This window comes from Ambystoma mexicanum, chromosome 4p (assembly GCF_040938575.1).
Source record: "Ambystoma mexicanum isolate Mex_15411 chromosome 4p, UKY_AmexF1_1, whole genome shotgun sequence".
NCBI classification, from domain to species: domain Eukaryota; kingdom Metazoa; phylum Chordata; class Amphibia; order Caudata; family Ambystomatidae; genus Ambystoma; species Ambystoma mexicanum.
The window spans coordinates 444,861,120-444,878,445 of record NC_090927.1 but is presented as its reverse complement, the minus strand read 5'-3'; the positions used below and the strand labels follow the sequence as shown (position 1 = coordinate 444,878,445).

The 17,326-nt window shown below is 44.8% G+C and overlaps 1 protein-coding gene across 1 annotated transcript in view; it reads right to left on the bottom strand.

Annotated features, from left to right (window-relative positions):
- The window catches only part of E2F6 (E2F transcription factor 6), a 439,338-nt gene that overhangs the window by 349,219 nt on the left and 72,793 nt on the right, over window positions 1-17,326 (bottom strand). Inside the window, exon 2 of the mRNA XM_069605960.1 lies at window positions 7,222-7,273. Within this exon, the coding sequence (XP_069462061.1) occupies window positions 7,222-7,273 (52 nt within the window). The remainder of the gene's footprint in view (window positions 1-7,221; window positions 7,274-17,326) is intronic.

The window sequence follows — 17,326 nt, the reverse complement described above, 5'->3', positions numbered from 1 at the left end:
TCCAAGTGAATCAATCCTGTGTGACCTAAAGAAAAAGGAAGGATCCCCTTCAGAAGCCCTTGTCAGAAAATTGAGGTTTACGGTGGACAACTCAAATACATTGGGTAAAAGCAAAAAGACCCCCAAGGAAGGAAGTAAGAAGATGGACGACTGGACATGGATGGCAAATGCCTTAACTACAAAAAAAAAACAATACATCGATGAGTCCATACAAAATGTCCACTGTGCCTCTTGGAACACCAGAGGCTTTAAGCATCTATTTTCTAGTGGAAGTAACCTTTTGGGCAAATATGACATATGTATACAGGAAACATGGTTGAGGAAAACTCCACTTTGCGAGGGTTATGAAGTCAATATAAACCCGGCCCAAAAGGGCCCAAAGGGGAGACCCTTTGCTGGCCTGCTGACCCTAAAAAAAGATGGATAGCAATCTACAAGTCCTGGAACATCTTACCCCAAATCCTTTTGTGAAAATTCTGAAAATAGAAATCAAGTCAGAGACAAAAGAAGGACCAACTAAGTTGTTATTAATTAACACCTTTGGAGTGAAAACATGCCCAAAGTGGAAACATCTAAAACACATCACTGAAGCCATTGATAAGACAATGATGGAGGATAAAGATCAACTCTTCATACTCAATGGTGATCTTAACATTAAATTACTGAATAAAGAGGAAAGAAAAAAGGTTATCAAACGGTAAAGAAAAAAGATGGATGGAGGAAATGAGAGCTCGGGATATGAAGATGCTAAACAGCCAGACCAGAGGTGATCTGTCACGGGCAAACACTTGGTCATGCAGAAAGAGTGGAGCCTGTTTGGATTACTGTTTTGTGGGAAGTAATACCCTGAACTGGGTTAATACTTTTAAAATGAAGAAGCAAGTAAACAGTGACAACAGCCTACTGGAAACAGAACTATCCTGGAAAATAAGAAAGTACACGTGAAGAAGATGGATGAAATGGAAGTATCTTGGGGCAGAAACAGATTAAGAATTAAACAATCAATACCAAAGTTGGTAGAGAAATACAACAGTGCTATCGTGGAAAGGCAAAATATGGTCGAATACAGATGGCTGTTGAGGGCTTTCGAGGTCAAATATGATCCAAACAGAACTAAAGTCATTACAAGGAAGCACGTGTATGATAAATCCTTAGTCATCAGAAGGAAAAAATACAGAGCCGAACTTGTACAAATAAAAAAGAACTTGGAGAAAAAGAAACAACTGAGGAAGCGTCGGCAAACTCATTGGCTACGCTCTACAAGACATCTAAGAGCCCAGGGGAACGCGGAAAAAAGGTTAGCCTTAGTGGAAACGAAAAATGAAAGAACCCTGTGGGACATAATAAATAACAGGGACCTCTGTCAATCAGCTATTGGTGTAAATCAAGTTTCAGAATAAAACAGGCTAAACTACTACACAGCCCTATATGAGGCGGGAAATGTGAATATAAATGAAGAAAAAAAAGCAGGCTGTAAAACCTTGGTCAACTGAATTTGACCGCGAAGACATTTCAGGGATGATAAAAAAAAGTGAGTTCTTCCAGGGCGGCTGGGCCGGATGTTATTTCAAACAAGATGCTTAAGGACAGCTGTGATGAATGTACAGACCTAATATTCTCATTGTTCCACCAAATAAGGAGATCCAGAAAAATTCCAGCTTCATGGAGCGAGGCATTTATTGTGCCAATTTATAAAAAAGGGGATAGAGGCGATCCCAGAAACTATAGGCTTATCGCCCTATTGGACTCAATAGGCAAACTATTCACCTCTCTACTGGCAAGAGATCTGAAAAAATTGGCACAAAAGGCTGAAATCTTGGACAAACGGCCTTCATTAGAGGTGTGGGTACATCACTTAACTTATTCCTACTAAATATTCTGAAAGCAACAGCATGTGAGGAAAAAATAACTATATATTTAGGTTTTATAGATCTCGAACAGGCGTTCAATGGGATAAACCGTGACCGATTGTGGTCGAACATGAAAAACTGGGGTTGCCCCGTCGACCTACTAGAAGCCATCCACACCCTCTACACTACCACCAGTATACAGGTCCAAACAACAGCCAAGGGGTCAGTGACGAAAAAGATAGACTTTCAGAGGAATAAGGCAGGAATGTGCTCTGGCACCTTTCCTGTTTGTTATATACATGGCCGACAGGACGGCCTCACAAGGAAGGGTACGTGCTTTTGCCCCAAAGATCGAAGGTATAGAAGTGCCATGGGTGCTATGCACTGATGCTGTGTTTATCGACCAGACGGCCATCAGCCTCCAGCGACGGATAGTGGCATTTAAAGAGTAGCTAGCAGAAAATAGTCTGAAGATCAATACTAAAAAATCCAGGATATTAACAATGAAATCCACCCGGGGGAAAAAAAAAAGTGAAAAGACAAACTACGCCTGGACGCTTGACAATAACAAACTGGTGGTGGTGGACACCAAACTATATCTAGGAGTGAGGATAAATAAAAACAGCAACAAAGAGGGGCAATATGCTTTGATCATTAGGACCTTAACTAATCAGGGACTAGTCATAAATCTAAGGTATGGGAAGTTTTCCCCGACGCCTATCCTAACCTATGAACAAAAGGTTGTAGCAGTAATTACCTACAGTTCCGAGGAACTATTGGCACGCCGCTGGGAAATTTTGAGAGTCTATGAGGCATATTTCTGGCGTAAAATCCTGAAATTGCCGAACTCGCTGCCAGTAGAGATTATAAGGAATGAACTAAGGCTCCAATCCCTGGCTTCAACTGTATCATGGAAAACAGTATCCCCTCTACCGGAAATTTATTCTTGACCAACCACCAGCACCATTTGAAATACTGGCCCAGAAAGGGCCGCCAAAGAGAGACAACATACTCCAATGCTGGAAGAATAAATCCAAAAGCTTTTTGGAGCAGTTACATATTTCAGATGACTTCTTGAAATACAATCCAAATAAGGTCAGGAAAAGGACTGGGATGAAACTCAAGAGAAGACTAGGGAACAAAGTTTCTGTTATAACATTATATGGGAGCGGAAAACACTGAATGTTTTTCCCCCCATATTTGAAGAAGTTCCCATCAAATCACTACAGAGACCTACTGATGCGATGCAAACTGAACATCTGGGCCTCCAGAGAAGTACAATTGAGGAGCAAACTTATTGAGGAGAACAAATCGTAGGTCACAATGGAGTCGATTAGACATGTTATGTTAAACTGTCCGGCTTGGAGGTTGAAACGCCTGTCGGATATGGGAAGTTGCGTTAGAGAAATGTTACCAGAGAGGGAAGAAGAATACTGGGAGAGACTCTTGACAATGGAGAAAGTGGGACGGACAATAGATGCTTTGAAATTTGTTGAATCCCTGAACCTGGGTTCGGAGACGGGTGGAAACTTGTGAACTAAATAGAGGAACCGGGTTTGTCGTAAATTGCTATTTAAAATGGAACAATTGTAAGATTAACAGTCCGACAGCAAACGATAAGCATCTAAGGAAATTGAAATATGGAAATGTTAAAGGTTTAATTGTTTAACCAAGAAAACTTTTAAAAACAATAATAAAACATTGTTGCACCGTACTTTTCTTCAGGTATTTGCCTTCAATGTCTTCAGACAGAATTTTAATAAGTATATTTAAGTGCCTCAACCCTGCAGATTCTCACATTGTAGTTTGAGGTTTTGGGACAGTTGGGAGAGGTGCTCAAGGAGTTTCTTTCTCGAGTCCAAAAGTACCCCAGTATAGCTTTTTCTGTAGCATCCGTTCTCTCCTCGAACTTAGCAAGGTCCCCTTTCAGTTCCTGCAGAGACTGTTCCATTTTCAAAACTGCAAATTGTGACTGGAACAAATCTGTGATTGTTTCTTTAAAGGCTTTAAAACACTATTGAAGGTCTGCCTTGCAGACGCCATGATGGGGGAATGCCAGCCCACTTCGTTGTTCTTCCTCTAATTCTCCAGAACCTGTACGGCCTTCGTGGCGTGCCTCCTGCCCCCAAAACCGTGATAGGTTACCCTCTAGGGGGCAGAGGCATTCAAACTGGGGGGCACATGCATTACTGGGGAGGGGTTACAGGGATCCCAACATGAAATAACGTTTTTTTTTTAAAATGAAATCTTTTTTTTTTTTTAAAGGAAGGAAAGAAAAGGCGGGGCGGAGGGAGCCTTGGGCAGGTGCTGCTTGTCCATAATGGGCGAGTGGGCGTCGACCCAGTGACCCCAACCCCTCACCCATTATGGAGGAGCCAGTCCAGTGAAACACTGAGCGCTTCCTCAGCTGCTTTTTCAAGCTGAGGGAGTGTTGCTGAACACTGTTTCCCTTTGGCAGTTCAGTTCCACAGTGCACATTCTCAATGAGCCATGCAAGGGTGGGGGCGTTTTGCTTTGCCAGCCTTGCACAGCTCATTGAAAATGATGGCTGTGGAACTGCATGCGCTTGCTCTTCCTCGCACACACAGCCAGGGCAACGAGTTTCAGCACCCTCACTCGGTTTCCTGCATGCAGGAACCAGGAAGCTCTTGCTTCCCGATTCCTGTTCATGATGCAGATGCTGGAGAAAAAATCTCAGGACAGGGGCAGAAGGTAGGTTTATGTAAATGTATTTATGTGTATGGATGCTTGTGTTATTATTGAGTATGATGATGGGTGTTCGAAGTGCTTGCTGTGTGAATGTGTGTTTGAAGAGTTGCGTGGGGTGGGGGGTATGGTTGTACAACAAAGGTATTGTTGCACAATCCCACTACCCACCTGTCAAAATCAGCTCTCCCGATACACTGGAGCCTAGAACCCTCTCCAATTGGCTCGGACTCCTTCTCTACGCTTAGTTGCTATGGAATATCTGGAACCTGGGGCTATGCTGTAAACCATGGCATAGTGGTGGGAGCAACAGGGGCAGGTGGGGGTTTAGTTTGGGGATTTGGGGGGGGGGGGAATGGTGGGCAGGGACATTGGTTGGAGCAGAGTGCAGAGAGCCCAAGGACATTGGTGGGAACAGGTTGGGGAGAGCCCAAGGACATTGGTGGGAACAGGTTGGGGATCCTAGTCACTATACTGGGAGTAGGGTGCACAATATTTCATAGCCGTTTGGACTTACTGCCCATTTGGCATTTAGGGGGTGGGCAGCCTGCCCACATTTTCCTTAGAGGGGACCCAGGCGGAAAAATGTTTGAAGACCACCTCTAGGGGCTAGCGAAAAGGATTCAGCTTAACCGCCGAGTTCTTGCCCCTGAATTTTGACATTAGGTGATCTTCACAGGGCTGGTAGCGATTATCTGCTCCGGTTCTCCTTTTGATATGCTGGCCCACTTAGCTGATGACAGCTCTGTGGACTTTGCAGTGATATATGGGCATATCTTAAGTTCCAGAACCCAATTCTCGGCCAGAGACACTGCCGCGCTCGCCCACGTGGGCCTTGCAATGGGGAGGATGCTGGGCGGGCCTTCTCCCCGTTCTCGATGCAATCCACCCTCACCCCGCTCTCCTTGGGGCCCAGTCCTCTACCATTTGTATAAGGCAGAGGTGGGGGGTTCCCCAACTGTGACCCTTCCGTCTCATAGGGGGAAATTTCCCCAGGGCCTAGGTGTTGGATCTGCCGGAATTTGGCATGTCACCCTGCACACCCCTTTGAAGACCTCCACAACTACTGTCCGCTAGGAAGGGGGGGGGGGGTGTCTGACCTTCACGGCCACCAGGCCTCTCAGCCTTCTGTTCACTTCTCAGATCCTGCTGACTTCTGGCCATTCTGCTTCTTTGTTCTCCTGCCGAGCCTCCAGTGGAGCTCATGCAGGACATCGCCGCCTTCCACTCTCGCCACCCCACCATCACAGGACCCGGCCGCTTCCCCCACCCACTCTCCCTTTCGCTTCACAAGCTGGAGTCACCCCAGAAACCTGTCTCCTGGAGGCCACCAGGTTATCCTCTGCTCGTTTGGTGCATTTGGTTTCCCCGTTTTAGGCTGCCTGCTAATTGTTATGCTTTTGAGTGGACTGAGCTCCTAGACCGACGTCCTCTCCGTGTGGGCCACCGTCTTGGAATGTCCTGCCAGCACATTTTTTTCTCAGATGCTCATCAGTGATGTGACTTTGCTCACTCTCTCGGCTGCAGAATGAGGCACTAATACATGTTATACAACAAATGTAACTACCAGATGAGAAGGATAACTTTGCGATCTGTATATATATTTGCATTCATGCTTTACATCTTTAGGGGTTTACTAATAGAAAATCCCAAACACAGATTTAATGTTAGAAGGATAGATTTGTGTGGCACCAAATGGCTTGGGAGCCAAAAGTAGCTCCTGGTAGCAGTTTGATTCAAGCTAACCAGACTCTTTTACGCCCAAGCCAGGAGCTAAACAGCTCCCAGCAATAAACCCTGTGCACCTGCATATGTAAGGTGTTCTGGCATAAAACAATGGTACTCGTGAACTAGAAACTTTTACAGAGCAATTTCTAAAGGTACAGGCATTTGGGCTTATCCACAGCATATAGATGTAGAGCATGGACATGTAACACCATACCTTTCGACTTAAATTTGCTTGTTAATTTCTGAGGTAAAATTAGCTATGAATAATTATGAACAAATATTGTAGGCGCTTTGTAAATTGAATGAACATAGGTTCTCTAATTAGCTGGTCTCACAATTTAAAGAGTGCTTGCTTTGCAGGAAAAAGAAAACCCTTGTTTGGTTTGCACTTTCACATGTATTCTTGTGGATCCAGAGAGCTGAAATAGCCAGGCGACAGCTACATTAAGTAAGCCGAAACCCTGGAGCATGTTCACATTTAGCCTAAGTGATTTAATGACCCGTCATGAAGATCGCATAAAAGTTGTTTGTTCTCATCATAACTTCAGAAGAGGCTAAGATTGAACAGTTGCGTACCATCCTGGGCCCTGCTTAAGCGTGCTAGAACAAACTGGCTGTGAGCCTTTTGAAATCTTCTGTGCTGGTGTTCTCATTTTACTGTTTATGGGCACAGGCGGGTATTATCTTCATAGCATATTACAATTCACAGATACTACTTGTGCAATTTAGTCATATCAGCGTTTCTCTTTAAAACAAAAAATGACCATGCAAACATTTTGAAAAATTAAATATGTCCATGCCTTTCCACACATAAGCAGGAGCAAACCATTTTACATAACACCTTCCCACAGTCAAGAACTCAAAATTAATGAAAATTACAGAAATGACACTAAAAGCCACATCTTTGAGAAATTCATTTCAAACAATAGTTACTTACTGTATAAAGACCTATTGTTATCTTCTTCTACATCGTAGACCGGCGTTATTGGCTAGGAGGAAAGAAAAGAAAGGGAATAAAATAAATGCTTTAAAACAGTTCAACATTATAAACACAATTGTAGCACAATTAAAAATTATAAAACAAGCTAGGTCATTTAACGAAGTACATAATTATATACACAAAAGAAGCCCATCTGTGCTAATGTACCTAAAGCAAAGATGCGAAGGCGAATTTGGTCTCTCCAATAATAGTGCCGGATACAAAGCAGACTCATACGGACAATAAAACATTGTAAGAACATAATATTGTACATAACTTTGGAATTGCAATTTTTGTCTGGCAGTGGTATGTCTGCATCCATGGTCGTTCAATTGTCAACCCACATATAGAATACGTTTCAGAGAAAATGCTTTGTGTTAATGCGGGTGCTGCTGAAATTTGGTTCCCAATCTCCTCTCTCGTTGTACACAATTGCAAAAGGATAAGCTGCGTTAAAGCCAAAATGTTGAGAAGCTTAAGAAAAGGTCTATGTGGAGTCTACATAATTATCGTATGATAGTGAATCATATCATAGAGCAGAAAAGCAAATAAACGAAAAATGTATTAACAAATATCAGGCTTTTGTAAAGAAATGTAAGCATGATTTTTCCCAGGCCAAAAACTGCAATAAAAGCTATACATGGTATTTAATGCATCAACCTGATCAAGCTATTGTAGTCACGGGTCCACCAATTAGAGCATAATAAAAGTCACATACTCAAAAAGTAGAACTAACACCAGGCAAGAAGCAATGCTGTTTATTATAGTTGGGCGAGCACAAAAAAACAGAACAGTGGATAGGCTCTGATCTAAAGGCTGAGATCGGAATGGAATACAAACAGTTTTATGCCAAGGAATACAATTGTCGGAAATCCATCGAAACACTTGGAGAATTCCCTTTTTCTATGTTTCCCAGGGATTTAATTGGTTCATGGACATCACCTCCTCGAACTTTACGTTGATTAATGAAAAATAATTGAAGCAAACAGTTTAACAGTTTCCCATTACAATGCCTTCCCATGTGGTACCACATGTATTCAAACCCCACCACGGAACTTGTTATTACTGAAGTAACACGACAGCCAGGACTTTAATACACTGTCATTGGTCAGCACCATTGAGAACGGAACACGAGACACCCTGCAGCTGGTAGGAAAGGGGACATTCACCCAATACCGGTGAATGATGGCCTTCGCGAACTCAGAGCTCAAGAACTAAACGTCCGATTGATCTCCCAGGAAAGCCACTCATGTCCTGTGTTCCTCTCCCACAGCCGCCTGCCGATGGGCATCAGCAGTCATGACCGGCATAGTGGTACAGAGCCATTTTTCCACGCTGCCGTAATTGGCGGCTGACGTACAATACTGACATGAACTCAAGACTAATTCAAGACAGCTTTTCATATCTCATACAGCCTGTAATCATGAAAGGTGTTCCAGATACACCATACATTGACATAGAATTTAATGATGGATGCATTCAAAGTGTGCAACGCTTGAGGGACACATTCGTAAGCTCTGCAACTCAGAAAACTACCAGGAAATGGTGGCTTTCCGGTTATGGCAGATCGGCCAACCACAAAGCGGTTAGCTAGCAGCCTTTTAACCTCACCCAGGTAAGTGTTATATCTGATAAGGATTCAAGAACAAGAAATTGACAGACGCCAACAGAAGCATCTTGCATGTTCGCAAAGTCAAGGCGCATAGGGTGCCATGGAAAGCACTGGGTAACAAGTGAGATAGATGTCCCGTGATAAGACAGCCAACTAATAAAGCCTGCAGAAGTATACGATGCGTAATGCTGCAGAACTTCATAAGATGCCATAGAGTACAGTGAAGGCAGTTAAACAGGTGCAGAGATCTCGCTTTGAGGTGCAAAAGCCCATGTAGCAAAGTTTTACATAGGACAAGTGACATGCTAGCTCTCACTGATCCAAACAGCGTATATAAAACACACACGTGCAGGGCCGCCATTTTACTTGATCGATCCATAGCCCAGCACAAGAAGGGAGAGCATCAGACTTGATAGTCCATTCAAGCCGGTGCGGCAGGGGAGGAGTGCAGGGCAGCCGCAGCATACGAGCGAGACAGCCAGTCCCAGCTAAGCAGAACTAGGCAACCCAAGAAGAAGTGGTTTCATTTGAAGCACACTCTGCTCTAAACGCGAGTGACCAGTAAACTTGTGGTGTGCATGGAGACTGAAGGCGTATAGTGTAGAGTAGCTTACTGAAATATATAGACTACCCATGATTTTAAACTAAACACCAACTGTTCTAATATTTACCCATTCAAACATGCTCTTTGCCTACTTGGATATCTTGCTCATAGGTATGATGTTATATGTGCTTTAGCTTGTTTAATGAAAATAAGACCCCTCAGAAGATAATTCTTATTAAATGCATTAACTCCTGTGTCAAGTGTATAATTCAGAGTAATGCCTCAGAGTGGTATCACAAAGTCTAATAACTTTCAAATTCCTGACTGTATATGTTTAATCATGGTGATTAGCACATTAAACTAGGCATGCATGTCTTTTAGTGCTGAGACACAGCCTAGGGTGAGTTTTGACATGAGTGACTGATGACAAGGTGGAGTTAAAAGGCTTGTGGTCACGCCTAATCAGAGGCAATCAAGACAATACTACAGGACAACCCATGGTAACAGATGATGCCTTCTCAATTGCAAACGCTGCAGCCGGAAGCGATTGCTCGCAAGGGAAGGTCCTTGCATTACCGGGTCTAGGCTTCCACTGTAGTAGGCTAGTGGTTAGTGTCCGTGCAGCTTCTTTTGTGTGAAGACAGCCACCATCATTGAGCCATCTGAATGCAAGAACAAAATATTTTGCTGTAATTTGGGGGTAGCCAACACTGGTGCATGTGCCAGTGCGTTTTAGTTCTGTGAAACTTTCATTTCAGATGTCCATTTTATGTCCCTCTTCTTTTTTGTGCTTCCTTAGGGCCCTGCAGTTAAGAGTTTTGTGAATGTGGTATAATCAAAATAACAAATGCTCTGCAGTAATTGCATATATCTAGGAACTTTTGCATCTTTCACCGTTTGTGGGTGCGTGGTAGAATGAATAGCCGGTGTTCTTTCAGGGGGTGTTCTGCATCCCTCAATGGATATTATTTGCCCCAGGTACACAACCTCAAATAGGCAATACTGTACTTTTGCCTTAGCCACCGTATACCCCTTCTCTGCAAATAGTGCCAAAACATGTACAGAGTCTGCTCTACACTCATCAAGCAGTGCGATTCAGTATGTTGATATGTAGCGATATAGATGTTTTTACATTGCATCGATCCATTTGTATCCTTTTGAAAATGCTGGGCAATGCATAGAATCCCTGGGGCAAACAAGTGTGTTTGAATCTAGTTCCCACAATACGTGAAGGCGTTCAGATATCTTGAGTCTGGGTGCAAAGTTATAGAGAAGGAGGCATTTTTCAAGTCAATAATCGTGAAGTATTTTGCCTTCGCTGGGATACTGCACAATATTGTGGCAGGGTTTGGAACCAAGGGAAATTCTGCTTCCACCACTTCATTTAGGTGGCACAAATCAAACACCATGACCTGCCCTTTGATTTCTTTATCAGATAGATTGCCATGTTACAGGCTGATGTAGATGTCTGAATTATCTCTTGCTGCCATAATGCGTGCAGAGTGGAATATATCCCTTTATCTGCTTCGCTGGTAAATGGGTATTGTTTTGCTGTGGTGCAGCAGGGCCCCTTCCGTTTCAGCTTTATTTTTACTGTCCCAATCCCTTTCAGTACCCCCATATCGTGTGGACTCTTGGTCCACAAGTTACCCAGCACCCTTTACAGATCTCCCTCTGTGTGTTTATTTTCTTTCTTCACCAATTGTGTCAAAATGGGCAGTTTTTTCAAATATCTGAACTGGGCAAGGTATCTGGAACATAATCTCCCCTTCCTCTTCAGTCAACAACTGTTCATCCAATACTCCTGTAATGGTCAAAGTGGGGTCAATGCACAGCACTGCTCGCCACTCCAGGTTATCGTCTGTTCCAACAGAATCACCATCTCTTTGCATATTACTGCTTCTTCCAGCTGTAACACCATTCTTTTCCCCTTTAAGTCATCCTTCTGAAACTGTGGTCTGAATAGGAACTCCGAGGCCAGTCAGAACACCTTCCCCTGTATTCCCGCGACCACACAGGACATGCTGTAGTATAGTGGCTGTGCTCACAAGGTGCTTTGCGTGTGAGCTGCCAAGAGAAGAGCTGCTACCTGGGCATAGTAAAATCTGGGCGTGGAGCACACCATCCCTTTCTCTGTGAAGATATGGTTGCATTCAGTTTGCTGAGCAGGACTTTCCCCCAAAACATTGATGGGTGTGAGCTATGAGGTGTTGTGTCTACATGGTTAATGGTAAAGGTTCCGTTACTGGAACCGCGACCACCGCCCCTGAAAAGCCCTCCGTATTCATCACTTTGTTAGATAACGGAAAATCCTCCCCTCCCCTCTCCCTTATGCAGGTTTCGGTTGCTCCAGTATCTATGAAAAATGAGAACTCTTGGTCCAATTTTCACTGCCACCGCGGGTTCCTCAGTTAATACCAAGACTGGACATGCTCAGACTTTGTGGGCCCTCCTATTGCTGTGTGTTTTTCGGCGCGAAGGGGAAAGGGTTGCCTCCTACCACGCTGACCCCTGTGCAACGAGGCACCATGTTTTGCCCTAGCACCACTGTGGTTCAACCATCGGTGGGACCGTTATCCCGCTGTTGGTTGTCCTTCCTTGGGGCTGCACTCCTCCCAGCAGGGCTAGCACCTGCGCTGGCTGTAACTGCTCTGGAGGACACTGCATCTGCAGTCACTGGAGCCCCTGCTGTTGTGCTACGTGGATTGCCTGTGCCCGTTGCATAAGTGGACAGGGTCACGCCACGTGTCCCATGTTCTGACATGTAGCGTGGTCCAAAAACCCTGTATCCTGTTCAATATCCCCCTCTTCCACCTTTGTGTGAAAAACCACTTGCTATAGGAAAGTATCCCCCATGAATGCAATTCCCTTGTGGTGGTGTTCCCCATTGTGGTCTGTACTGCGGCTGAGTGTACCCTCTGTGTTGAGCCGTTTGTCCTATGGGAAACCCTACCTGTAGTGCCGGCACCAAGGCAGCAGCATCTGGCACAAACCGGGCTACTTCCATGGTGTATTTGGCCCATTTATTTTGTACAATTTGTTTTCTGCCTTTGTGGCATTCTCGGCTGCCTGCCTCTCGCTCTCCCACATCCTCTTACAGTAAGGTACTATTGTTGCTTTTATTTCGGGCCAGCCCTTAGCTTCTATACCTACTATCTTATCCAAGGAAGCCTGTACTTCTGCTGGCAGTCGTTTAACTAATATATGATAAAACAAAGGTAGGCATTAGTTCCCGGACCTTTGCGTCACTTGGGACCATAAAGCCTGAACTATATATCCAGCTGGGACTTCACCTTTAATTATATACGCCATCACAGTCCCCAGGTCATAGCTGTCTGGATACATGCTTCTTAGAACCACCCAGACATGTGCTCAACAATTATTAAATAGACCTTCGTCATGAGCATTGGTGCTCAATTTCACTCCTTTTTAGCCAGCCCGATTCCAAATGTTATCTTCCTGTTCTCCTATGATTGCATCAAACAAACTTTTCATACACCCTACGGCCAGCGCCACACCTGCTGCAAGTGCCTGTATCCATTTACCGGCCCCGGCTATGAGGGAGGGCAGGCTACATATTAGGTTGTCTCGATTCACTGTTTGTCAGGGCATATAATGGGCTACCCGTTGTCCCTTCTGTAGTAACGGCATTACCCTCCCACTGATAACCTGATTTTTACCTTCCCTGTCCTACTGCGTAAGGCGGTGGAACAGTTCCTGTCACAACAGTCACTGTCATGACCGCTCTTTTCTTCCCCTTCTCCCAAGTTTGTTCATTTGTCGCTGTCACTGTCCCCATCACTCCATGCGTTTGCTAACAACCCTTCATCTGAGGCTGCGTCTTACTCATGCCCTTCATTGTTTTTGTTTCTTCCTCTTTGTCCTACCAATCGAATTTGAATTCTGTCTGGTAACCATTCTCCCTCATCCCCCTTGCGCTTAAGCATCTCCTCCTTGGTCACCCGTTCTGCTTCACTAAATAACGCATCCAATTGTTGGCGTGTATTCTTTTCAATATCTTTTTGCGCTGCATGTGCACCTCTTCTCTTTGTGCTCCTTTTTCTTTCTCCCCCATTGTTCTCCCCTGATCTTTTGAGGTTTCCAGCTGAGGGTTAGTATACTCTGTGGCAACTTGCAAGGAGAGATAGAATCCATACGGCAGGGGCAGTGAGCTCTGTTGGCACCCTCCCACTGTGTTGTTCTTTCTTCAATGTTTCCCCTTTAGTCTCCTTGTATACTTTCCAGAGACCCAATATGTTTTGCCTGCTTTTTAGCCTGGAGCCTCCTTTCGTTAAGATGAGAACATGTTCTCTATTACCTTTCTGTCAAATGTCCCTGGCCATTCATGGAAATACTCCCCTGCAGCCTTCCCAGCGCAGTTTATCGCAATACTGCAGCAATTTGCGGCCCATGAGTTCTAAGGGGCTGTCCACATACGCCATTATTTCCCCTTTTTGCTCTACTACCCTGTTCCCCCCCTCATCCTGTTTTCCCAACTCTTCCTCTTTTTTATTCCCAATCGCACCTCTCAACGTTCACTCTGGCCCTCTACATAGGCCCGATCAGAAAACTCCACTCGTTCGTAATGTCCCTCTCCACAGGCCCGACCACTCAATGCTAGTACTCGACAGCCCTCTCCACGGGCTCACCGTTTCCTGCTATTTTACACAAGATAACGCTTGGTGCTGACTGGTCCACCACGAGCCCTCATCACTGAATGACTAACTACCACACGTGTGTCCCCATCTACAAAAAACGAACACAACTCATACCCTCAATGACGCAACTATACAATTTCCTGCACTACGTACCACTCCTGTATAACTGAGTTCGCCACATACTACGCACCTCTCCTGCTCTACCGCAGGCGTGCCACACCCGTGCCCACTCCTTATCAGGTGGTACGCACTAGATCTTTACTACTGCCGATTGTCCTTCTCCGAGAAAGCATCCTATACACCGTAAAAATAATCCATCCCTCCCCAACCACAGGCATGCCCTTTTGTTCAGCGTATTCTTGCATAGTTATACTCAAGTCCTGGATACTCTCGAGTCCCCTCAGCACTGAGCCTACACCACAGGCTCAACATTCCACTGACTGCAGGATGGTGCTCGGGACCTGGCAGACCTTTGCAAACTCTGCACCTGCAGAGCCTAGTCAGTGATGCGCAGTGAACAGGTTTGCAGCCGCCAGTCCCGCACCCCCAGGTGGGCATCCTGGATACCCTCAGTGGTCCGGGGAGGACTGAGATATCTCGCTGGGGCTCCAAAAATGTAGTCAGGTGTCCACCAATTAGAGCATAATAAAAACCATATGCTCAAAAAGTAGAGCAAACACTGGGCAAGAAGTAACGCTTGTTTATTACAGCTGAGTGAGCACAAACGACCAGAATATGGTCTGATCGAAGGGCTGACATCTGAATGGAATACGAACAGTAGTTTTATACCAATAAATACATCGAAACACTTGCAAGTTGGAGAATTCACCTTTTCCATGTTTTTCAGGGATTTCATTGGTTCATGGACATTAACCCCTCGATTAGACAAACGTAATTGAAGCAAACAGTTTTAGTTTCCCATTACAATGTCTCCCCATGTGGTACCACATTTCTTCACACCCCACCCCAGAACACTGGTTATTACTGAAATAACATTTGTGTTGACCGCCAGGAAACTTCAATACACTGCCATTGGTCAGCACCATTGAGAACGAAACACCCTGCAGATGGTAGGAAAGGGGCATTCACACGATAACTGTTGAGGGATCACCTTTGCGAGCTCTGTGGTAGATACTTGGAGGATGGCCACCTCCGCAGAGCTCAAGAAACTACAGTCTAATTGGTTTACCCTTGAACGCTACTCTGTCCAGTGTTCCTCTCCCACAGCCACCTGACGAGGGGCATTGGCAGTCATGTGCCCAGCACACAGGTATAGAGTCATTTTCCCCTGCTGCCGTAATGGGTGGCTGATTTGGCTGACCGCCCTGTAATTATATCACCTTGTTCTAGTTGCGTTTTTCTCAGAAGGAATAGCTTAAGTCACACCCCCTTTTGCAGATCCCCGTCGTACTGGTCACGTGTTTCAGATTGAGGTTTCCCAGATCCAGCACACCACGAGGGATTTCTCACTACGTGTGTTTATGATGGCGCCATGTATACCCTCTACTTTAGCTAATCAGAGGGCAGTGTTTTTGGACTTTGTGTAAACCCAATGCATCATTACCCCCTCCTCCCACCGTTCCTGCTGAAGCCCTTTGTACAGGGTGTCTGTGGCTTAGAATACCTGGGTCATTTCCCCCATATAGCTGCCCCCACAATTCCCCCGCCCCCCCCTTTACTCACAGTTGGTATGTGTGTCCCCCCCTGTCTGGCGCTCAATAAGCACATTTAATGCATTATCTTCTACAAAATCATGTTGAGGCCAACAAGTGAAAAGCTCATACACTGCTGCATAATCTCTATCACGTAGGCGAGAACGACTACATCCTATACCAAGCTGGAATGGATGAGCAAGGGAGCGGGATTTCCACTTGACCTTGGCTTTGGGATTTCCAACCCAGCCTTTAGCTAGGAACTTCAATTACTGTATTCAGACTGTGAAAGCATATTTTTTAGGTTTACATTTCTCCATGTATGGGACAGCAGAAGTAACCGTTGCCTTCTAAGGCTTGTCAATCTGCTTAGTCACATGTTGCATAGATTGGCGAGCTGTAACTTGTCAAGGTGGTGGGTGAAGGGATACTTGAGAATAATAACACTGCTTGCCCCACGTGAGTCATTGCATGTGGGCCTACACAATAGTGTTGTGTAAATAACTATTTAGCTGCTTTACAAAATGCCTCGAAAGGTACATTAGCAATGAAGGCAAGTGTTGCTCCCGAGTTATGCGTTGAATGTGCTTAAGGGGTAAATGGAAGGGTTTTGTGATCAAGTGTGTAACAGTGGTTTGCAATAGACCATCTTGCAATAGTCACTTTGATTGGATTGGCTTCTTTTCCCGTCGCCATAAAAACAAAGAACTGGTCCGTTTTCCTTAGTCCTTAGCCTTTTCTCCACATTTTTGTGGACTTTGGAAGAAAGATGACAATTCAGTTGATTTATATAAAAATTTAGAAAAGTATTTAGAGAACCAAAAGGTGTGACCTTAATGCCACCTTAGGTTTGTGCACTGAGACAAAAGGTTCTGAAACTGACAAAGCTTGGAGTTCACTTTTTCTCCTAATTGAAGTGACAGCAATAAGGAAGGCCACTTCTTGTTAAAGTTACTTCAAAGGAGCTTTAAGCATTGGCTTAAAAGGCGGACTAATTAGTTTAGAGAGGACTGCATTTAGGTCCTACCTAGCTGGTGTGTGCACCACCGGTGGGTAGATGCGTTTTACGCCCTCAAATACCTTTACTACAGGCACGATCAAACAAGACAGCGTGTGTTGTGATGCGATACATGCAGATAGGTGCAACCTTGATGAATTGTAAACCAACCCAGAGTTAAGCAAATGAGGCACGTAGGCGGGTGGCAATGTCTGGTGGCAAACCGTTAAATTGGTTTGTATACACCAGACAGATATTTTCCATTTACAGTAACAATGTTTGGCATTGGGTTCACACACGTGGTAAGATAGCCATACATTCTGCTAGCAATTGCAAATGGCAAAAGGACTTCAGTAGGCAAGCTCCCAAGTGGATTGTATGGGGGTTGTGATGCGCCACTTGCAGTCTATTGTGGGAGCAGATTGCCTGAAAGTGAGTTTTATTGGAAGACACATCTTTAGCAGGCCAGAGTACAACAGCGGTCACACCCACATTGTTGCAATGAGCATCATTTCGTGTAGTAGTAGTTTGTGTACTACCTCGCGGATTAGGAGAGCTTGGGATAAAGCTGTATTGAGGCCGACACTTCTCCCTGGAAGG